Source organism: Solenopsis invicta, chromosome 15 (genome assembly GCF_016802725.1).
Source record: "Solenopsis invicta isolate M01_SB chromosome 15, UNIL_Sinv_3.0, whole genome shotgun sequence".
Lineage (NCBI taxonomy): Eukaryota > Metazoa > Arthropoda > Insecta > Hymenoptera > Formicidae > Solenopsis > Solenopsis invicta.
The window spans coordinates 7,187,910-7,213,110 of NC_052678.1; the positions used below are offsets into that span (position 1 = coordinate 7,187,910).

Consider the following 25,201-nt stretch of genomic DNA (forward strand, 5'->3'; position numbering starts at 1 on the left):
AAAATTAAAATAATATTAAAATAGTATTCCAAGAATATTATTCCGAAAATATATTTTTCAATATTATAAAAATATTGTATTAATATTATATATCCGCTTTATATAATATTCATGATATATTATTTTAATATTAGTGGAATATTATGAAAATGTTCTAATATTATTTTAAAAAATTAATGTAAATTGTTATGTATAAAATATTTATAAGCTTTATAATTATTATATTTAAAAGTTAGCTAGGATATTCTTAATATAATCCTAGGATAATTTAAAATATTGAAATAAATATTATTCACTTTTCTCATATAATATTCATATAATATTATCTATTATATTAGAAGTGGACGCTTATAATATTTATAATGACTTTTTATTAATATTAAATAATATTGTAGCGCTTATAGGGTTGTAATTTATGCGCGGGCACATGAATTACATTTATTAATTAATCGATTTCCGCGATGATTAATCTTATGTGTTTAATATAATCGAGTACACGTTAAACGCAAAGTTGGCACGAATAAAGAAAATAAACAGTTCAGGCGTGAGAAGAGTTGGTACTATATCGAGATTTCACTAATCTCTTCATTCGAGGGACAGATTAGGAACACCTGTCAGTTTTGAGTAAATTTTAATTATTTCGAGGGAAGACTCGCGCTCGGAGCTTAATCGCGCGTTCGACGGGATACTCAACGCGATGAAAAGTACAAAAATCGCGCCCGCGCGTTTTAGAGGCTTCGCGGCGTCTGTCCATCGATCCATCTATCCATCCACCCATCCATGCGTCTACTTTGCCCATCCAAGCCGAATGCCAAAGACGATGCGTCGTCATCGGGGGGCCGGCAGTCTCGCGCGGGCTGTCGTTCGCGACGCATGCAGTTCCGCGTTCATTCCTTCGCTCGTACGCTCGCTACCGCCGCGCCGACACGACGATCGTCGTTGCGAAACGAGCATCGCGCGATCCTCGACTCTCTGCGATGATCAACAGCATCTCCATGGTGTCGCGCGAACAGCTCCGTGAGTACACGCGAAATCGCATGGTCCGCGGCGATCGAATGTCGTACGATCTAGATATGTCATTAACGAGACGGCGATCGGTGCTGTCAATTATTCCGTAGAGTCGTTATCCGTCTCTTATCCGCGGCGTATGAATTCCAGATTTGTCCTTTGCGTGACGTGCGATCATATTTCCTCAGTTGGAGAACGTGGATCTCAAGTGAAATTATTTGAGATAATTGGTAACGGATTTATCTATGAGCTCATGGGACTGGAGCCCTAAGGCACTAAAGCGCCAAAGGGATAATAAGATATTTTATTTTTTGAGTTATTTTTGTTCTTACACTGATATAATAAATAAATATTTATTAAAATTTAGGAATTTTTTTTCTCTCTGTAAGTTTTGGTTACTTGTTAATAGTTTAATAGATATTAAAAATGTTAATTATTTATTGCTTATTTATTAGAAGGAAAAGAGAGGGGAAACGTTCCTAGATTGAAGATTATAAGCCCTTGGGCTCCAGCTTCCAAATTTTATAAACGCGACCTTGTTAATATAGATTTTGTGTATTTGTATATGTGGAAATTACTACAATTAAACGCCTATCTTATTTTTTATTAAATTATTAAATTATTAAAGAATCGCAGTAACGCATTTTGTATTTCAGTACTTTCGTGTAATACTCTGAAAATTCATTGTCGCGAATATTCATTGCAATGTTATCGCGTAACAAGAGATTGCATTCGATCGCCTTATCGAAGTTGTAATACGTGATTGACATTGGCATATCGAGGGATCTTGAAGGTTTCAGAATTTCTTTATAATATTCTTGTACGGCTTAAAAATTTTTTTGTAAAAATAAATATCGATTGATATATTATACGTTATAAAAAAAGAGAGATATTTATAAAATAATAACATTTTATCGTTACATTCAGTTTTCTTATTCTATTCAGTGTTCTTTCTACATGTACCGACTTATACTCATTATAAATAATAAAAAAATTTTTAAACTACATGGAATGTGTAATGGGGAAGATAGCCGATGTCCCTCTTTCGGTGATCCGGGAAGAGAGAGATGATAGAAAAAAAGAAGGAAGCAGACTGCAATTTTCTTCTATATATATATATATGCTCGATGCAGGGTTCTGATCGAGGGCAGCCGGAAGGAGAGTGCAACTGGCGGAAAAATGGATTCTCACGACGGTAGCGCGAGGTTCCCCCGTCGCGAGCCGCGGCTAGATTTACGTGGGACGCCACGAGCCATAATCACGGCAGGTGGGTAGAGCCGAACAGGTATTTGGAGCGCGACAGACAGGCGGGCGAGCTCTCCGATGCTGCGACGCGTAAAAATGCGAGCGAGCGAGCGGACGCCGCCGCCGTGACGACGGACGCGCGGTTTCGCAGCCGTGTGACGGCAGGTTTCTAGCAAATGAAATTAGCGGCGATTAGGTCAGAAGGTCACCCACTTAGCTAAGACCAAGGCCAGCGGCGGCCGGAAAAATTCCGCGGGGTGCTCGTGAACGGCGAGCGATTTGGTTATGCAAGAAATTGGTACTGTACTTTGCGTTGGCATTGGAAATTACGAGATTTTGGTTGTAGTTACAGTCTACAGTTGATAGTCGATTTTTCGAGGTTTTTTCATCACGATAATCATTGTTCTAAAAATTCGCGAGATAATTGAAACTTTGCATGAGTTTATAAAATGAGCAGAATTTCTGAAACCGGATTCCGAGTTCCGCTTAAACGTGACGACTTCTCGTAACGTTCATCAGAGACGATTAAATGATGCATCATCGGTCATCTCAAAGGGCAACGATGACGAGATCGTCACTCTTGGAGCTCTAGATTGCAATTTAGTGGAATGCGGGTATAATTCAAACAGAAATGTTACGAAAGATGAAATTGATAATTTACATTTTTACAAAAAAAAAGATATTTATATTTTAAAAATATCTTTATTTTTGAAATATTAACATTATTGAGATTATTTAGCGTTAAACAGACTTGCTTATATGAAGATATTTTTATCTAGTTTAGTTTTATCAAGAAAATTGTATTATTATTCAATAATTTCATCAGCTGAGAGGAAAAAGTATTGGATAGAAAATACCAATATCTTCAAATGAGAAATTAGAATTGTTTAATACTATCGTTATCAAAACAATCATGCTGCACTCTTAAATGACTGTTATAATATTGAAATAAAAATGTAATTTTTGTTTTGAAATTTAAGATTATCAAATTCTTTAAAGGAGATTAAATTATATTAACTGAGAAAAAAAGTTGTTAATTTGCCAAAATTTTTCAATTTGATTGAATTTCTACAGTTCAAATATTTTATATATTTAAGTTAAATACATAAATATTTGAACTAAAAAAATTTAATCGAATTGAAAAATTTAGTCACGTAAACGACTTTTTCTCCTTAGTGTTGGTATAACAAAACTATCATTGTTTCATATATAAAAATATAATTTCTTGTTTTTATACATGAAACAATAATTGTTAAATAAAATATATTACTTTTAATTTATTCTATTATAATTTATTAAGGCTAGTGTTTTTTCTGTGTGTGAAAAAAAAATATACCAAGACACAAGTCTATGCACACGAATACATATTTAGAGGAGAAATAGACCCTTGGAAAATTAGATTAGAGCAACTATATCGCATTAAATGATCCGAGCGTTTATTTGCAACGTATGAGCTTATTTCATCTTTAACAAGATACGACTTATCTAACCTTTCTCAAGCATAGTAATTGGGCGAGATACGACGATTTGTCCTGCTCCGTGATACTTTGCTCGCCCGGTTGGATAAGTGTCCCTTCCTTTCCGTTAATTCCGAGACGGGTCTTATCTTAATGAACTAATTGCCAGCGAGACGCACCGCGGGCGATAGAGAGATTGGGTACAGCGACACCGACGAGAGTCTGAGTGATGGAGATCGCGAGAAGGACCCGGCTGAGAGGAGGGAGCCTCACTTTGAGACTGAGTGAGATAGAGAGAGAAAGAGAGTGGGATCACTCGCGGAATAAGACCGAAAGGAACGGTGGCGGAATGGAGTGGCATGGGACGCGGTCAGTTCGGATTGAACTGCCGAATCGGACGCGTCTCCTCCTCGCGAGGAGGGAACTCGATCGAGGATTACGCGGATCGTTCGCCGATCTACGACCACGTCTCCTCGGACGGGACGGCGCCGTGGTCGTCGGCAGGCGAAAATTGGATATCACCTATGTGCAGGTGCGTCCTTCCGGATTCCTCTCACGTCGGTTCGCGCGATTCGCATACCGAGGACGCGGTGGGATGTGGGATCTACGCGGACATTCCAGTCTGGGATTGTGTCGAGAAGAGCGGCTCGGGAGCTTCGGATTCGGATTGTCTCGGTGTCCGCGGCAGACGTAAATAAGACCCGCATGGGGTACGGCGTGGTGTACCGAGTAGCAGAGCTTCCGCGATCCCGCTGACTTAATCAAGCATAACGAGCGGCGTGAATGTTCGAGCGCTAATTCCCTTAACGATCGTAAGATTCCCGAAGAATCCGTGGAATGATATTGAGAAGTTTAACGATGAGACACTGTAAACGCGGAACGTACATAAATTTGTAAATACGATGTAGGGATTATGCGGGTAAAAGATAGCTCTCTGCACGTGGGGATTAAAATCAGTGTCACGTTTCTTTTTTAGCTACGTCGTCGGTAATGGTTTTGCGCAGAGAGTTAGTCACACCATAAATTAAAGGGACATTAAATTTTCGTCAAAAAAGGGACGTCGTGGATGTCATGATTGCACTCGGACAGCTTCGTCATTCGCCTTATGATTTTCTTTAGAATGCACGCATAACGGTACTAATGTAACACCGTGGTAACGAGGAAGCAAATATTGCTGCTTCATCTGTGACGAAACAAAGCGTGTTTAAATTCAATCTCGCGTGCGCCTCGGTAAATCCGTTAATCGAGCATTAACTTTGGAAAAGATAGCACTCACGCTTATGTTATATGAACCTGCTTACTATAATTTAGTGACGGATATTAAATAGAAGCGTATTACACTACAAATCCAAATGTGTAATTTTTACGCACTTAAATGTGTGAAACGTGTAGACATTTTTTTTTTTTTTTTATATTTCTATGCGTGTAATTTTTATACTTTTCTATACGCTTAGACGTGTATCGATATTAAATTACGAGTTCTATACACTTAAGTGTGTGAAAAATTACACATTTGGATTTGTAGTGCAGTAATTATTCTTTTCAAATTTAATTAATATAAATTTAGAATTTATGTTTATTAATTAAACAATTAATAAATTAGCTAATTTACATTCTCACGGAAAAAAGACGAGGCTTCAACATGCCAAATTTAAAATAGGATACATATGTATACAATCTGTTATCAATGAACATCGGTATTCATCAAAAGGTTGAAAATGTCAATGGCGCTCCCTTAATCCAAAATTTATTTTTTTTTGGGGTGGGAAGATCTTAAAGATACTTAACATCACACAGAAAAAAAATTGCTATCAAATCGACAATCATATCTTATATATTATACATATAAGCAAAATTATGAAATCTTGAAAAAATTTGATTGAGTACCAAGATCTTGTTATTACGTGATCGTATAGCTCTTTCTCGATTTAAATTGTTGTTTACAAATCACGGTCTTCTCTCTAAATTCTTTGGAGTGGAATCCCACTCTAAAAGTGTGAAAATTCTGCTAGTCTTGATAAAGAGTGGTAGGATTTTCACACAATTAGAGTGAAATTCCACTCTTTTAGATGAAATTTCACTCCAAAGAATGTAGAGAGTTGATTCATTTTACTCTTTCCGATACTTGCAGCATGATCTGAACATGACACTCGGCTCGATCGTTACGCGCTACAAAAATTTCATCTTCGTTTATCGGATCGGCTGACTCGCCATACATAGTCACACAATCCGGAACAAGATCGTCGTCGCTGGTTGAACTCGTATCGTCGCGTGTCATCTGTGGATGCACGCACTCGCGCCGATCCATCGCGATGATTCTGTCCCTCGCGGACGGCCGGCGCAGCGGCGCATCTCTCCGCGGAAAGCGAAATCCAGCGGTGCGTCGTCGCGCTCGCGTTAATAAACGCGCGCACCTGTTCGCGCGAGTCAATTTCGCGATCGGTTGAGCGAACGCGATCACCGTCGAAGATAGGCGATAAAGGTTAGCGATCCGTTCGTTCGAAGGGGAGAAGAGCGCGGCTCGCGTCCGTTCGCGCGTGTAGGCCGCGCGATTCTAAAGCTGCCTCCACGCTGTGCCCGTGAAAATCATTCCAGTGAACTGAAACACACGATAACAAATATAACTGAAAGTGCGAGAGCTGAGATAACATACATGGGATCTGATCGGTGAAATCTGATCTTTGATATTCGAAAGTGAAATCTCCGAAAAAATGGAATGAGAAAAAAGTTGTTAACTTGACTAAATTTTTCAACTTGATTGAATTTTTTCAGTTCAAGTACTTAAGTTAAATATATAAATGCTTAAATGCATAAATATTTTAACTGAAAAAATTTAATAGAGTTAAAAAATTTAATCAAATTAACAACTTTTTTTTTCAGTGTACGTCATTAGAAATGCAAAGAAATTCTGGTAGCAAAAAGTTAGGTCTCTTAATTTAATGCATTAGTTTTTGACTTTTTTTATTTGATATTTTTTAATATTCAAATATACATGGAAAGAAATTTTTATTACAGCATTTGAAAATTTAACTAGATACAGATCAGAAAATAATTTTATGTTGGGCCATCAAAATAATTATATAGGACGCCCAAGCATGATATGAATGTTGCTGCAATTCTAGCAACCAAGTTAAACACATTCGATACATTTTTTTTTTTTTTAATGGTTCGACATAATTATCAGATCTGTATTTAATAAGCAAAATTGTTCTTTTCGTGTAGAAAGAGAAAAATATTGAGTACACATGAAAAAAAAAATTGGAAAGATGCTGTACTATTAATAATACGGTGGGAATGGGTTAAATAAAGCAACACGATCGGCTCGTTTAGAGTTTTCTTTTATTTCTTTTCAATATATCTTTCTTCTTTCATATTAACGACACGACTAAGATAAATGTACGTTTAGCTTTGGACGTACGCCAAGATCCGCGTTTACTTTTCATTACGCACTTGTATCTTTGCACTTGGAGATATAAGCCGAGTGTACTCGGGCGCAAATCGGGAAAGTGATTGAGGAGAACCGCTTCTCTCGCGTGCACATTTGTGCGATGTGAAGCTAGCGTAATACGCGCCTCGCTGTTACATTGCCGTTGCATTTGCTGCCGCTGTCGCCGGCGAAGTGTAGGCAAAAGACCAATCGCCGCCACACCCTGCGGCTAGAAGCGAGAAACATCGAAGGCGACGGCGACGACGACGACGACGACGACAACAACGACGATGACAGTGACGGTGACGACGACGACTCGCCGTGTCGCCGATAACGCGAGCAATAACTATCATCTCCGATGCATCTGCGGCAGTCTCGCTCGACGGAACGCGGGATTGCCTTTTTAGCGCGCCTTCGGAGAGAAATTGGTATGTGATTGCTTAATACACACGCACGCACGCACGCACGCACGCACGCATGTACGTACGTACGCGTGTATAATGCATAGTAATAGTATCCAAGGCAATTGCCTTGGACCGTTGAACCCATTAAAACGCTAGGGTATATTCGGATCTTGCTGCGGCTGAGCGTTTCCGATTCTCTCGAATTTTTTAAATACTCGAATTCTTTGAAACGTTCTGGCAAAAAAAGAACTTGAATCTTGGAATTCTTAGATTTTCTTTCGCTCCCGATATTCTTCGTCTATTCCGATCCTCGGTGAGATTTCTCATCGAGACTCTGCGTATATCCGCATTATAATTATTGTAATAAAATAAAACAAACTTCTCGCGGAATGGCAGTTGCTCGTCCTGCAAGATCATCGACGCGTTTTTTGCGCGTTCGCGGTTGTTGGCTTCTCGCTCGCGCTCGCGCGAGGAAGAGGTCGACGATATCGCAATTAGAATAATTTTGACGCAACGTCTCTCGGCGTATACCGCGAACGGCCGTAAAACGCGCGTCGCGTGTACTATGTCGTAAATATCAGCAAACACGAAAATATCCCGGCTCGTCCCGTTATCGTGCCGCGCGACGCACCGCGTAAAGCCGATACTATATCCCTCGTACACTTTCGCGCTTGCCACGAGCTACGAGCGACGTCGTCGTCGTCGTCGTCGTCTCGCCGCCGCGCGCCGCGCCGTCGCGATTTTTATTGCGATCGCGGGAATGGATCATCGGGAGCCAATGATCCGTTCCGCAGGAATTCCAATTCCCGTGCACGAAAGATACACGCGACGTAGTCGCCACTAAACAGGCAGGCGTAAATGCGTGATCGTGTATACGGGGTGTACGCATAAATTTTCCGAGGAAAACTAAGCTGGTTTATTTACGTTGAAGATCTCGGAAAAAAATCTTGTCTCCATATAAATCAGAAAAATCCAAGGGTATAAAATCATATTTTAATCGCTGACTGTAATGCGTGTGACAATAATAAATTGGAATAATTATTAATATGAATCATATTAATTAGAATAATATATTAATATAAACAACAGTAATTATTGTAAAAGAATTCAAAGATGCAATATGTTTTCTTCTATTCAATGATGAATATTTCTAAAAAAATGTTTTAATTGAAATTTCTTAGAATAATTTAGAAATATTGGTAATTTATATCAAAAGAAATCCACAGAAAGAGACGCATGAACGTTCTCAATGCGCGCGCTCTTATCACGAAGCAGATCTGAGCAACGTGTATTTATTACAGAAAGGACTGATCTTTGGATTGAAATTCGAGAGAAAGATCAAGGAAGACGGGTCAACCGATAAGATCGATTTTCCGGAGGGGTACGAGAAATCACCGGAGATATTATTGCCATTCGCGTACCGAGAATCGCAGAACGTAACACAGTCACGGGGGGTGGGAGAGGGGGGGACGTTGCGCAACCTAGAATCCACGATCCGAGAATGTAACGGTTCAAGAATGTTGCGAGAACGATTCGAAAAGTCGTGCTGAGAATATAGCGATTCAGGGAGCCAGAAATTCTGAGTCCAAACAACAGTTCGCCTCGCGACGATTCGCATCCTGATTTGTATCCTGCGGCCTCCGTACGTAACTAGCAAATCATTTCGATTCACGTAACTTACAAGCATTATACTCTAGTATCGCAACGTTTTGAACAACAAATCAAAGATTTAGGGGAATCTTAGAGTAGCGAAAATAAAATTTATTATAAAATTTGACTGTATAATTGGCAATGAGATCTAAATTTTCTAAAAGGTATTACTAAAATATTGCTGCTATAAATTCTATATGTGACACACAATAATTTTAGCAGGTACAAAAAGTAGCAAAATTTAAATTTTTGTCGTGACACCTAGAAATCTACCTACGTCAGCAAAACATTTTTTTTTTTTTTTTGAGTGTGCGAGGACGCGGTAGATTTATACGGGGACACCCCGTATACACTTAGAGTCTTTCGTGGCGAGAGAAAGAGAGGAAGGAAGAGAGAGAGAGAACGGGGTATGAGTGCAGGGTAGTACTTAGGTACGTATGTACAGAGCGTAGTTACGTACCGGGCGTGCATCTTTATTATTGGCCGAGAGAGAAGCCGGTACGTGCGCCCGAGGTTCGATGAACCTTCGCAAGGTATACGCACGTATACGGACGTATAGCCTTCCGATCGAAGTCGCCTGGTGCTGTGGTGTCCGCGGCGGTTCAAAATCCTGCCGCACGATCCGCCGTGTTTTCGCGGGACGGCGCGATAACGCCGTCGATCCGCACGCGGCGATGCGATTGAGGATCGGGGATCGGGATCAGAAAGGGTCCCAGGTGTCAGAGATAAAGCCGACATTCCGGTGAGCTTCGAACGGTTTCATGCTTCTTTCCTCGCGCGATTAAATCGCTACATACGTCAATAAAATTACGAGAGAGAGAGAGAGAGAGAGAGAGAGAGAGCGCAAGTGATTATTATCAAAATGAATGAGACTGTTAATATTAAAATGGAGAGATTACTTAATAAACAATGTTGCGCTTAGGTAACTTAAAATTATTTAGTTGAAGATTAGATAAATTACATGTAAATGTAACTTAGATAAGATAAAGATAATTTAATTTTAATTTATATAGATGAAAGATAAAATTATGTATAATTTTGTCTAGATGAATTTGTAGATGATATCGCTATCGAGCAAAACAATTTAGGATATGAGAATACATGTATATTCATATTTTTATTTTGAAATCTTTATTTCTTAAAAACAAAAGTTCTTCAAATATTTTAATTTAATGAAAGATATTGCTCTTTGGAATCAATACGCAAATGCAACAGTAAATTTCGGAGCGTAACTCTGTTATCATTTTGAAAAATTCTTTCGTTAGAATAACTTGGAGGTTGAGGCTGGAAGGACAATATACTTCATCCTCGTTATTGTTCATATTATCTTAAATAAATTAAAAAAGATGACACTTTTTTTATCCAAGATAAAAATGAAAATAATACACATTTGTATTAATCTAAATAATGATAAGATGAAGGTATTTTTTATTTATTATAGATGATTAACTTTATATTGACAGTAGCAAACACTATTAATAAAAAATATAAAAATGAAATAATGAAACTTTATAAATATTTATATTTGCGGACAACGTGGCAACTGAAGTGGCAGCGAATTGTTCGACGGATACAACTTTGTATCGGACTTAAGGCTCCGCGTTTGTGTAGGCGTATATGCGCTCGCGAATGCACATATATATACACACCTACCTCTAGATATTTTCTAGCTTATCGCTGGCAACGCGTTGTTATCTTGCCGGTTCGAATTCTCAGTTAGTCTTCGGACGCGCTTCTCCGAGTATCGCGGCGTGTGTCGGCGAAGGTCCACCGCGCCTCCGTTCGAAATAATATTTCACCATCTTCCCGCGCTTCGAAGCCGACTTCGTGTCCGGTTTTCCGTCGAATTGGTGCGCGATTCTCTCCGGCGTTTCGCCGGAAATCGCGAAGTCGCGCGCCGATAACGGTCCGCGCGCGATCGCTCGACGACGTTTTTCTCGCGCAGCTCCCGTTAGCGCGAGGGCGCGATTCTTCGGGAGGATCGAGTATCGACGCGCGTCTCTTCGGTGACGGGAGCGCGTTTAATCTCGCGGAGGTGTGAAACCCGCATCGGCGACGGTTCACAGCGGGTGTAAGACCGGCTTCCTCTCGCGTGTGTAACGTAAGACGTGGTGCGTTGCGCGAGACGGTGATTCAATGCGGGATTTTATCTGCTGCTCAAGATGATCCGGCAGTTTCTAGATGCGCTGGGCGGGAATTCGGTAATATCTTCTCGCGCATCCGCATATCGCCTGTTGCGTATTTGCATACTTCTTAGATGTACTGCACACCCAGAGAAAAGTTTCTTTAAGTCAAAAAATATTTGTGAGAATCAACGAAATTTGTACATTGCTACATGGTTAAAGAAAAGTTACTTTGAAAAAATCTTTTGGTTGTACCTTTTATTAGAATTAAAAAAATAATACTTTGATTGTGCACTCGTTCTTTAAATGAAAGTAATAGATTTGTAAAACCAGAACAACTAAATTACTTTTTACATTTTATTCTTTCTTTGAATAGCAAATTATTTATTTAAGTTAAACTAATAATTTATTTACTTTAAAAAAAGACTAATGATGTCATTCTTGAAACTAAGTAAATTTTTATTTTCTTCAAAGATATTTTTAATTTAACTTAAAAAAAACCATATCAAATTAAGAAACTATTTCATTAATTTAAACATTATTTCACTGAGTGCAATCTTTGCCTCATGAAAGTACCTTTTATAAATATACTTAGTTATTATTTTCTTTTTCAAATGTAGATTAAAGATTACCTAGAAAACGCCTTATTTTGCAATATATGTATAGCAACAGATAAGACAAGATAATTCACGACCGTATCCATCGAGTCTTCCGCAATTTTTAAATCGTGATACACATTTGGGCAAAATTGTCTATAAAGTGCGACGGCGTATGAATTTAGAAATAAATATAATTCAGAATATCCTTCATTCTTAATATAGTTACTGCTCGGCCAAAAATAGCAATCGGTATCTGTACTGTAATAATTCGTTCTTATCTTATCTAGAAGTTTTACTATGATTAATAAAAATATTGAATCTATTTGGTGTCTATATGCACTGTGTGGAAGCGAAATAAACAAATTTTTATAAAGACCGAAATTTTAATAAAAAAATTTAAATATTTAATATCTAAAAATTACTTATATAACGTAACTTTTTAAATATATTGACCTTTCCCCTCACAATTAAACTTCATAAATTATCAGTCTAACTTTTCCGCTATAAAGTATTCGGTAGTTTCTCGATCATTAAGATAATTTACGCAAATACTTACGCAATTAATTACACGCAATGCGATAAATTTGTGCGTTTCAATTCTACACGTACAAAAAAAAATTAGTTTCTTTTATTTATATGCCTCGTGTCGTCGTCGTCTGTGTGTCATAAGTCTGTGTGTCATAATTATTAAGGCGCGGCGATAATAAAACGATCAATAATATTGATCGATGTAACGCGTTTCCGAAGTGATCCGAGACCTGTCACCGCCCAGCGTGTAATTGCCCGCGTTTACGGCGTCCGATTACGCATCCAGCTGTTACGCATAAATCACGGCCGAATCAGAGCGTCACGGAAACGTTAGCCGCCGATAATTATTTGTTTTTAATGCGCGCCCGGGGATAATTACCTGCGTGTCGCACGTGCGCGCACGGTGATTATCGGGCACGCGGGCCCACTAAAAGAGAGACCGCAAGTCGGACGCGAGTTTCGCGAACGATCCGGATCGGCGATAGCGTCCCGCTTTTTATTAAATCCCTCATCCCCCCGGTAATCCCGATCCCCCCGGTAATCCCGGCGCGATACGACAAACACGTGTGTAACGGCTTATAACTCGGCGATTTAATTGTCGGCTCCTTATTGTGCACGCGCGCGCGCGAAACAGAGTGGAACGCAGCGCGGTTTTAATGCGTGTTCGCCCCATCGCGCCCCTCTTTCCTAATTATTTATTTCTGCCGGAGGTAATCTCCGCGCGAGACGTTATCGCCGAAGATTGCGTTATCTGCGAGCGTTCTTTAATTACGTTCTTTAATCTCACGCTTATCGAGGCGTAGGAAATCGTAGAGTTCTCGGGTTCTGTTTAACACTTGAGTTTTTTAATTCTTTTTTTAAACAATTAATTGAATTAATTTAATTAAATTTTCTTATATGGGTGTGTTCTTTGCGTGATAATAAAACGCATTTTTCTGCTTGTTAGTGCAGTATTATACAAGAGATATTATATATATATTTTTTTTAAGCGTAATTCTCGTCAATGTATAAAATTAGTCACTAAATTATTTCGCGTTACTTACAACTGTTACACAGAACTTTTGACTTTAACTTTAATTATCGTTAAGTCGTAAGATGATTACAGTTACTTGTGATTTGTCTTGTATTCGAGACGGGGGTGCTCATTAGAGAATGTCGTTTCTTTCAGGCTCGAAGCGGGATGTCCGTGGGTTCGGGCGGCCGGGCGCCGTTTAAGCGGACCACGCAAAATATACAGCCGCTTGCGAAGAGGCCCAGTAGAAGCCAGTAAGTACATATTTTATAATTGCCATTATGGATAACAATAAATTTCCGCTGGATTTGCTGGGCGAACCCACAAATAATCCAAGCTGCGAAAATGCACAGTTTTACACAAATTCGTTAATGTAATATTTAGAGAATTATTATATACAAACTTCAGAATATTTATTGATATATATAAAACGCTAAAAAGTTGGTTTGAATATATAAACAACGATAGCTTTTTGAATTGTAATCCTAAAAGAGCAAATTGAAAATGTTAATATATTAAAAGCAATTGTGAACATGTTTTAATACAACATATGAGAGCAATAATTATTGCAACTTTTACAATGTGTGTGTTCAAAAAATAATTATATACGGTTTTACGAATTCCTATATTATCGACCGCGCATTCATGACCGATTTTGTGTAGTGAACGAGTCACTTTGTAGAGAACGCCAGTATGCAGTTTCATCGTCGCGCGCGTAATAGAAAAATAACATTGCATAATATAGAGTCTACAATGCAATTGTTACTAGAGATTCTAAAATAAGAGTTGCGGTAATCAGATCCATCTTTTGATTGGTCTGTATTTTATGACCCATTCGTTATATTTTAGATGCTCAGGCCTTTAATAAAGACCTGTTTACGTCTATTGTAAGGCCTTATGACGTTAAGGCATTCTTATGACGATCCTAAAAGCTATCACACGTAAAAAAAATTTATTCGTAATCGTAAGGTCGTAAACAAATCGACCAATCATAATCAAAAGTATTTACGCAAAAACAGGGATTTCAGACATGATTAAACAGGAGAAGTTATCCACTTCTATGTACATGAGAATTATGGAGATGTTAGTACAATGACAAACTTCCATCATATCTAAAGTGACCCTATGTAAAAAGCTTCGCGATTATGTATTAGAATAAAAAAAAAGATATAAAAGTACTGAGTATTACATAATAAAAAAAATTAGTGTCAAGCCAATCATTGTCTCATATATCCAAGAAAATAAATATACAGTTATAAATAATATAATAAAATCTGTAAAGAATTTGATAATCATAAATTTTAGCAATATATATACAAACATTTCTTTTATTTCAATACTATAATATCTTATTTCAATATTATCATCTGAAGAGCACAATATAATTTGATGATAATTAAAAAAATTTTAATTGGCTTACAGATATTGTTAAGAAAGTTTTATTCGACTTTTTTTCTCTTAACTCATAAAAATTATTGTTGAATAAAGATGGATATATTTTTCTTGAGAAATAATTCGAAATTTTGTCATATAAGCAAGTTATGTCTGCTAATATCAAAATATTGAATTCTTTAAAGAAGATTTTTACATTTTTACATTTTTACTTACATGTACATGAGACAATAATTGTTGATTTGGTATTAATTTTTTTTTATCAAGATGTGTGAAGGATCTCTAGTTAAGAAAATAAAAACTGAGGACGACGACAAGAAGGAGGAGCGGATGCAAAACGTGACTTCCACATGTGCAAACGGGAGAGTCACAGCAAGAACTAGAATAAGGAAATCCTTGTCTAAAAGAAAAAGAATGATGCATTTGAGCTGTCATATCAGACACACATTAGAATTAGTTTCATTACAAAATAAAACTGTAAGTGACATGTTCTCACGTCATCTATTTTGTATTTAATAAAAAAATAGCGTAATAAAGACGTTTATTACTGTAACCGTGATAGTCGCGATATTAAGGACGAATTCCTTGCCCGTCACGGATCGAAAAACCGGTCCTGCCATTAGTTTTCCGGGAAGCCCGTTATCCACCTGCCGTTACAGACGGCTTCTCGTCTTAACTTCTGAGAATCCTTTATTATGATTCGAGAAACCATTCAGCGTCCAAATCTCACTTGACAGATTTTATCGTTTAATACATCGGAAAATTGCATCTAATTCGTTTCAGTCATAAAACATTTTATTTAGCTCGAAATAATTTAGTATCTTTTTTTAATACTGGAAATGCCTGGAAGTATTGTAGAATTTTACAAAATAAATAGAAGATACATTAAAATTGAAAACATTTAAATAGGTACATTTAATACATACACTATTATTGGATATTTAATTTTTTTTTTAACATACAATTTTGTTATACATTTATCGAAGCAAGATTTTAATGTGCCAATGAAGAAAGATGTAATTTAGAGAGTAGTGAGTATGATTGGGGATATAGCTCAGTGGTAGAGCATTCGACTGCAGATCGAGAGGTCCCCGGTTCAAACCCGGGTGTCCCCTGTCGTTTTTTTTTTTTAATAGTTAAATAAAATTCTCATTTTATTAACTGCGTTATTACTATTTGATTGAAAAAAAATTATTATTAAACTGTTTTAAGGGAGAAATTTTTTACACGGAAAAACAGTAGTATCAAATTAAAAGTAATATATTTTAACCATTATCGCTTCGTATATACATAAAAAAAAATTATAATCTGCTTTAAAGAATTCTCAAATGTCAATAAAATATTATATTTTTATCTTAATATTATAATAATCATTTAAAGAGTTTAATATGATTGTTTTGATAATCCTAGTAATTAAAAATTCTAATTCTTGGTTTGAAGATATCGCTATTTTCTATTACGATAATTTTTTTCTCAAAACAAGAATATCTTTTTTTTCTGTGTAGCTAGTTTATTTTCTTAAATTAAATTTCTCTTCGCTTTCAGTAGTTAACATATTAGAGAGGAATTTTCTCGTTACAATAATGAGATCATTAAGTAGTTCTGGTATTAATTTCCGTTTTCGTAATAGCCTACTGAAATTTTCGCGCGCGTGGCACGCAATAAATGAATCTCTCTGTGAAACTTATATATAGCTCCTTCGCGGTGGATGTTACCCGCGTGTAACTTTCCTGGATTAATAATAGGTAGAAGGCGCAAGGTGTGTCGCAACCTCTCTTGGCCGCGATTAACGTGAGATAGTGTTCTCGCAGATAGAATTACCGCGAACGCTCCCGTAAATTCACGTCGCGTTTTATCGCTTAGAATCCAATTCTCGCGTACGAGGGAACGCCACGTAACGGAGATAAACGGGTGACCGTCGCACGTGCTGTGGACCGGTGTTATTATCGCGAGCCGGTTCGGTGACGACCGTCTCCTCTAGGAGATTCGCTCCTCTATATGCTACGTGTTCGTCGCGCAAGCCGGAAAAATGCGCGTGCATCTACTTTATTTTAACTTTTTTTTTAACGCAGTCGCCTGGTGACTCAGGCTCGTTTTCTTTCAATTTACATAATGTCTGATAACCGCGGCGTACACGCATACGAAAAATCCACCCAAGCTTATCCTTGATACATCGGAAATTATACGGAATAATTGACTGGGACGTTAAACCTTACCAATAACTTAGCTTCTTGTGTTACAGTTTACTTAACAGTCAGCACGCGCTATCGATGTTATTTTCGTGATTGATTGAATTAATAATTCTCTTTTTTTTTACGTCGCCTATCAAAAACATTTAAATCTTTTTTTTTCTATTCTCTATTTTCTCAAGAAGAGGCGACATGTCAGATTTCTCTCATCGGCACGAAATACAACTCGTGCTTTGTGTTCGATTTTATCTGCGGCACGACAAATTGCTCATAATTTAATGCCAGGTGAGCGTTGTTAACCAGGTGCGGTAACGTTGCTTAGAACGAAATCAATCCGGATTCGTTGAGCGATCATACGATCGATCGATCGTACGTTCGCAACAGGCGGATCCGACGAGAGGGCATTGACCAGCAGTCGGCGATCGAACTGACCTCATCAAGTGGCCTATACACACCGCTGGAACCCGTCGATACGCTAAACTCGTCGAATTGGATTCTCGAGTGTCCCGATCCTGCCTCTCGTCCTTTCCAAATGCGCGAATTCGTCCTCGACGACAAAACTGAAAATAGGCAGCATCGAAATTAGCAACTAACTGACATTTACTTTTAGAATCGTGATAATCTATCTATAATCATTATTTGTCGCTGTTGATGAAGTCTCCGTGAGTCGAAGCATAGCGTACAACTTTTTGGTTTCAGTTTTTGATATTTTTTTGTTTTATTCTGTCGGAAACAGACAACGACATTAATAAACGATGTTCTTAGCAGATTACATTATTTTGCTCGTTAGCCTGATTATTTCCTGTGAGCTTTACGTAATACGAGCTGTTTATCTAGAACTTATTTCGAATCTACACACGATTATGTGATTCTTTTATGTTTACATAAAAATGAACACATCGATGATTGAGAAAAGATAGTACGAACATATATATATTTATTTCAATTTATATGTATATACATAAATTTTTAATATTGAAATTAATATTAACAATATTTTTACACAATAAATATCTCAAATGTTTAAAAATATATTGTTAACATTAATTTTATTATTAAAAATTTTTAATACTAGTTACGTAACATAAAAATATATATATATAATAAATATACATATATATTAAATAAAATATATCTATTTCTCTCTCTTATTATATTTTTATTGATACTGTTACGTAATTTAAGTTTTAATTTCTTTCTCTATGTGTAAACGTGTGCCAATAATTTTTTGTCCGATGAAAAGTATTTTGTCAGTCCAGTATGAAAGTCACTAAGAAATTAAGCGATGTATTAGCGTAAAGCCGTCGTCTCATTAGTCAGCTTTCCCGACGACGTTGTTCTCTCGACGATTATGACTTCGCCGCCGTAACGCGCGCGATAACGAAATTAGCGTCGGTGCGCGAAACCGACCGCCCCCGTACCTCCTGATTGTTCCCGCGGGGGAATACCAAAGGGGAACGGTTAACGCACGCACAAACGTTACACAATCCTCCTCGTTAATCACCTGTACCGTATACGCACTCCTCTGCGCTATCGCATTGCGTTACTACGCGCGCGGCGGCACTTACGTAACGCTAATTCTATCGATTCTTTGCGCAACGAGAAAGAGAGAGAATAAGCGGCTTTCCTACATTAGAACCCGCGTTAGAACGATCATTATCGCGCGGGCGGACGATCGTTCCACCGCCTCCGATTTTTATTGAGCAACGAAATTGCGGACTACACGATTGTCTCCGCGCGTCGCTCGTGGTCTCCTCGCCGTTGTGGGCGCGAGTAAATGGCCGTGCGTGAAATCGATACGATCTGGAAATTGTTGGCGGGAATACAGAATATTCTAGCACTTTTATGAATAAAATATATCCCTGATGTAACAGAGACGCGTGTAATATAAACGTATCCTCAATTGTGACCCGAATGTGATACGGTCGAAAGTTATTTCTATACTCGTTAAAGACGAGAATTAATGTAGTAGACTGAGAGACGATACGATGGAAATGTAACCCGATAACAATATCTGTAAAATATTTTATCTCTTTACTTTTTAAAAATATTTTTAAACACAAATGATTTTCGTACATGGAAAGAACGGATTTTTTTTGCTGAGATATGTAAAAATTTAGCTGGCTATAAATCTGAAAATAATTTGGCTGGACGATTAAAATGATGAATGAAGAATGTGATAAATAATACTGCAAAATGTTTCGACATTCCAGCGACTTGAGGGTCCTACATAATTATTTTGATGGCCCAACAAAATTATTTTCAGATCTGTATTCAGCTAAATTTTTTGATGCTTTACAATTAGTAAAACTATTTTTTTCGTGTACGTACCCTAAACGTTTAACTTTTAGGGAATTAATATCAATATTAATGTGGCGCCTCTCGAAGATAGCGTCCATCTTCATGACTGTCTCTCTCCCGAAAAGAAAAAATTAATTGACGATTCGACCAATTAACCGCGGTCAATGCCTCCGTTAATTAAGAAAAAAAATATCGCCAGTCCTCAGTTTAATCCACAGCCAATTAATGTGGGATTTCAGGGCGAAACCAGCCGAGCCTGCGGCACCAGCGTCTAGAGCAGCGCCGAGCGCGGGGCGGAAAAGGGACCCGGTCGCGTCGCTCTTCAGCACGAGGAGACCGGCGAGGAAAGTCGTCCAAGGAGGCAAGGCGACAAAGCCGGGGGACCAGCAGCTAAAGTGAGTGAGTCCTCGAGCATTTCTCGCGATCTCGCATGTGTGCTCGTCCGTTGCAAAAAACTTGGGGAAAGAGAGTGACAAGGAGAGGCAGAGACGGGAAAAAGATGCGCGAGATGCGCGCCCGTACGTCGCTAGTTCTCGCGGACGGCGGGGTTCGACGACCCGGACGCCGGCGGCTCCTTTCCCCCGCGATTTCTCGATGCCGCGCGTTGAATGGTATTAAGAATATATCTCCGGGTATTATCTCCGGATATCTCCCGGCGATCCCGGCACGCCGCGAGGACGTCGTCGCCGGGATCGCGCCGGGTCGCCGCGACGAATGTCCGACCGCGATCTTGATGGTCGGCGAGATACAGCGTTGATCGTTTTACGTAACAGGTGGATTCCCGCGAAGGCGCGCGACACACATGTTTTTCCGTCATCGTCGGTTATTTCTGTTTTGCCGGTGTTCTGAGCGCATTTTCCAGGTTCCTTCATTCTATCATTTTTCCTTGTATTTTAATAGCATGATTTTTTAAACATTTACTTGGCACCTTCTTCACGGAAAGAACAGTTTTTTGCTAAAGCATCTAAAAATTCAACTGGATACAGATCTAAAAGTAATTTTGTTAGTCCATCAAAATAATTATGTTGGGACTCTCAAACTAACTGCTAGAGTGTCAAAATTTTGTAATCTTGCTCGTCACGTCTGAACATCCGTCATAATTATTTCGATGGCCCAATAAAGGTATTGTCAGACTGTATCTGACTAAATGTTCAGATATTTCAGCAAAATCGTTTTGCCTTAATGCCACGCGCGTTCTCCTCGTTGACCTCGATGTATCTAGTGCAGTATTGGAGCTCTATTTCCGTGTCTATCAATTTTTATTCCCAGGTGAACGCGCTATGGCACTTGGCGGTCAATTGAGAATTTCCTACACGCGCGAGCTCTGTCTTTTTTCTTATCTCCCTTGATCCTGATACGGTTGTCGTATCACATATATCGTAAAGTGGCATGAAAAAGCGGCAGGTCGACGTGTAACTTAAACGCGCTTAATTGGCGTCGTATTTTCGATGCACAATCGATAGATTGGTCTTTCGCCGAAAATATGCTCAGCCAGATTACGACCGGTTCGATTTTTCATTACTGATTTATAACGCGAGTTCAGCGAACCCAGACGTTACCTCAGAAATAAATAAATCGTCAGACTCGCTGGAACGAGTTTCATGATAATCGACAGCGTAATAAAATGTATGAGGCAACACGTAATGCTGTATTGACTCGATACATTTATTTAATCTTGTAACACAAATGTAATGAGATCTCTACTGGATGAAGAAGAGAAAATTCTATATATGTATACGTACCCGTTAATCATTGATGGTTAGATAGATGAAAAAGTTCCAAAATCCATACACTGAGAAAAAAGTCAACTTGACTAAATTTGTCAACTCGATTAAATCTTTTCAGCTGAAATATTTATATATTTAACTTAAATGTATAAAATACTCCAGTTTAAGCATTTATATATTTAACTTAACTATATATGTACATACTGGAAAAAATCTTACAACAAAAATATTATTTACTCGGTAGATTCCAATACCTTATTTACTTGCAGTCAAATTTAAAATTTCTCAATTAAAATATTTATGTAAATAAAATGAAGACATAATTTTTATTCAAAGATTTTTTTTGTAATTTTAGACAAATTTTACTGTTAAATTATTTTTATATTCAAGATAATCAGATTTCTTATTTGTAAAATCATTATTTAAATGTATTTTTTTATTTAAAAAAATTTTTCTGTCAGTGTATATTTAATTTTGAAAAATTTAGTTTACATCTTTTTTCTTAGTGAAAGCTATTGAATAGAAATTCTCAATATCTTTTTATTATACATTTTACAATTATAGTTTGATTTTATCAAGTTTTAAAAAGTATCGAGCCCTTCTATATGGAAAGATTATAAAAATATAGTCGATTATTTCGGGTTCGAAAACAATTATCTTTCGCACATTGTCGCGTTGCATTGCAACGGATATCGAGATTTCCTTAGTGCACTTCGAGGCGCATTCGCGTCTCGCGCGATTCGCATTCGCTGCTCACTTTCTCTCATTTCCCGCTCCTCGGCGGCTGGATTTCGCGAATCTTTCGAAATATCGCTCGCCGATAAAAGGAGGCGGACTGTTCATGCTGCACCGCACGGTTTAAACCAGTTTAAACCTCGAGGTTACAATAATATGCCGATGATTTGCGTTATCGAAGCTGCGCCATATTTGACATCATCAGATTTCGCTTGCAAATTCTTTTATAAATTTTAATTTTAGTAAAGAAAATTTTTAGCTATAATGAATAGCTAAATTTTTATTTATTTATAATGAAAATTTGAAAGAAAAAAATTAATATGTACAATTACAGATATATAGCGAAAGACGGAAGTTTATTATTTTAATTGAATTAGGATATTCTTTTCAAGTTTTCTATGAAATAAGCATTTTTGAATAGTCTGATTTTATTCTAACTTGCAACAACAGCTGCAACAAAAAAAGTAGCTAGATCGGCTTCCGTCCGTCCCCGGATTTGAATTCAATGCGAAGTGTCGTCGACAAGATGACAGGCCCTTGAAAAGTAACTTATGAGTTTGAAGGCCTGCAAAGTGGCAGATGAAGCTCCGCAATGAAGCGCTACAGAATGGAGTCTGAAAATAAAAATTATTAAAAAACTAAAAAAAATATTAAATCCGATACGTGTAACTAAATATTGAGTTGGTTTAATTAATTCTTAAATTAATCCTAAAAAATTTGAATTGCCATTAATGAACTATATTCTTTTTCATGCAACTAAATGATTGTTGAATCAACTCTTTAGTCGATCGTATCAGACTAAATATTTTGTTTTTTAAAGAAAATTTTTTTTTCTCTGCAGCCTTTAGCCTTCAGAGTTCCTTGACTGTGTTCTATATATCTGTCATACACAATACACGTATCTAGTATGCATAAATTTAGCGTTTCGCGAATCTGATATCGCGCACGCGTAAGTCATTGGTAATCATTGGTAAACTCGTACGTTCTGCGTTAATACCTCATCGATGCTCCGTGTGTACACGCGTGGGTCTCAGGCCCATCGCTACCGACGACCCACTCTGGCAATGAGAGCGGCACTTCGACCCACATACCCAGTGAATCAAAAGTCAATGGGTGGCGCGACGCGCGCCGGTGCGTTCGCCGTAATTTGCGCCGGCCTCGCGTAAAACCGCGGGAGAAGACGCACACACACCGTGAATATGAACTCACGGAGAGTCGTAATCGAATTTTTCCTGCGCGAGAGCGCTAAGTAGAAACTCACTTTTCAATATAACGTCGTCATTCGCGACGTCCGGATTATTGTAATCGAATGCCGACTGCAATCACTTCAAGATTACGAGATCGGAAGACGATTTTTAAAAAACAATTTTGGAAATACCTAAATTTATGTGAAAGAGAGTAATGATAGAATAGCAGTTTAATTTTAGATTTTTCTTAACAATTATAGCAACTTGAATGCAAATATTCCTTGTATGCGCACAATATTCCTAGAATATTATACGAATATTGTTTATTAAATTAAGTTTAAGATAGAATATTATTAAATTAGAATATTAAATAATATTACACGCTTGTAACGTTACAAAGTGATATTTGTATTATATAATTATATATTTTTAATTTTTTTAAAATTTTGTTTCCTCAATGATACATTGGCAACTTCATCGATTGTCAAGCTTTGAATTTGAACAATGAGGTATTTTTTAACGCCATAGAAATAATGAATTCCAAGTATCGTTGAAAAGATAGGAAACCCATCGCTAATGATCAATTGGAAAATCTGAAAAAAAAAATATGGGAAGGAAAGGATAGTCGTAGCATGACGGGCGATTTTGTACGAAGGCTCTGTTCCAAAGTCCGTGGACGTCCTGCGATCCCAATGGCGTCTGCACTCGATTTAACGATGCGGTAACAGCAAGGCAAGCCACGGTTCGCCGTGATGTATCGAGCGTTTAAACGCTGTCCCTCGGTTTCGTCGCGAGGCGAACGGGGCCCGACAGAGTGGCCACTGTGCGCCGAGCGATTAAGCGGCCGCCTCCGCCGCGCGGAGGAAACGAGCGGCTCTAAACGAAAGGGTCTCCAAAGAAGGGCAGAAGCCAATTGACTTCTCTCGCATTCGAGAGAGAGAGAGAGAGAGAGAGAGAGAGAGAGAAAAGAAGAGAGAAAGGAACGATGAGACGATGAGCACGCGAGTGACGTCGCGTCGTTCGCTCTTGAAAGAAATGATGCCTGGACCGCTATCCGCCACGCTTCCATCCGCGTGTCGTTCACGGTTGGCCTCGCCGATCAGCGCGAACTCCCGTAGATGTAGGATGATTCGGAAAGATCATCGCGAATCGCAGAAAATTGATGAAAATTAGAGTGCAAGTAATAAGGATCTAGCTCGAAAAACCGCAGAGCAGATCGAGAGACTCGTTGGCATTGCGTTCTATTTATGTTTTTATGGCGAAAGAAACAATGGAAAAGTTATTCTAAAATATCTCTTTCATAGCACAAGTATTATTTCCAAAGTTTTATTTGAATTCAAATAAATTACAATAAAAAAGGAAAAATCTGATCAAAAGAAAGCAAGTAAATTTCCAAAATTTCGTATTAATGTTTTTTAGCTTGAGATTAAATCTAAGTGATATATTATTAAGTTAAAAGAAAAGTTTCTACATTAGACATGTTACTTTGTTATTTATAATAGTAATTTGTTGTAATAAAATGATTGAAATCGAACGTGAGTACATTGAGAAAAAAAGTTGTTAACTTGATTAAATATTTTCAGTTCAAGTATTTATGTATTTAAATTAAATATATGTGTATAATTAAGTAAAATATAAAAATGCTTTAGCTGAAGTTCAAGTATTTTATATATTTAAGTCAAATATGTAAATACTTGTTCTGAAAAATTTAACTTGAGTTGAAAAATTTAGTCAAGTTAACAACTTTTTTTTCCCAATGGGACAAGTTGACTTGTATTTACATAAAATCAGCTTAACTCAAGCTAGCTGCGAGCCATTCAATTACAACTCTGACAAAGCGTTTATATTTAATATTTATATATTGAAGCAAGCTTATATGTAAGATAGTTTACATTTGCTTTTCTGAAACAATATTTTACTATTGGATCATCATAAAATAACTTTAAAAGATATCTTTGCCAAGAAACACATATTTGCAATCTGTTTTTTTACTATCTATAATGCAAAATGTTTATACTTCACTTACTACAAGGACACTGTACCATATACAGAATTGTTCTTGCCCTAAAAATACAGAGAAAGGTTTACTCTATACAAGTACAGTTTAATCATAATAGTTATTAAAATGTCTAAATTGTCTCTCTTACATGTTTGTGACCATGGTTTCTCTTAACGTGTGCGTGTGCGTGACACACGACTGTCACAATATTTGTTTGC

General features: G+C 37.6%; 1 protein-coding gene and 1 non-coding gene across 7 annotated transcripts in view; both read left to right on the forward strand.

The window, feature by feature from the left end:
- LOC105198929 (cytospin-A) overlaps positions 1-25,201 on the forward strand; it is a 55,230-nt gene that overhangs the window by 10,998 nt on the left and 19,031 nt on the right. For 2 of the 6 annotated variants that reach the window (XM_011165786.3, XM_039458153.1), the window contains exons 2-3: positions 13,610-13,707; positions 19,575-19,730. In XM_011165786.3, the coding sequence (XP_011164088.2) occupies positions 13,610-13,707; positions 19,575-19,730 (254 nt within the window). Of the gene's footprint in view, positions 1-837; positions 1,018-2,141; positions 2,276-3,945; positions 4,243-7,546; positions 7,566-11,158; positions 11,393-13,609; positions 13,708-19,574; positions 19,731-25,201 lie in introns of those variants that run through there. The other 4 variants (XM_011165788.3, XM_011165787.3, XM_039458152.1 and 1 more) reach the window with 4 other exon arrangements.
- Positions 15,889-15,960, forward strand: Trnac-gca. Its single transcript has one exon. It is a non-coding gene; the product is annotated as a tRNA-Cys (tRNA).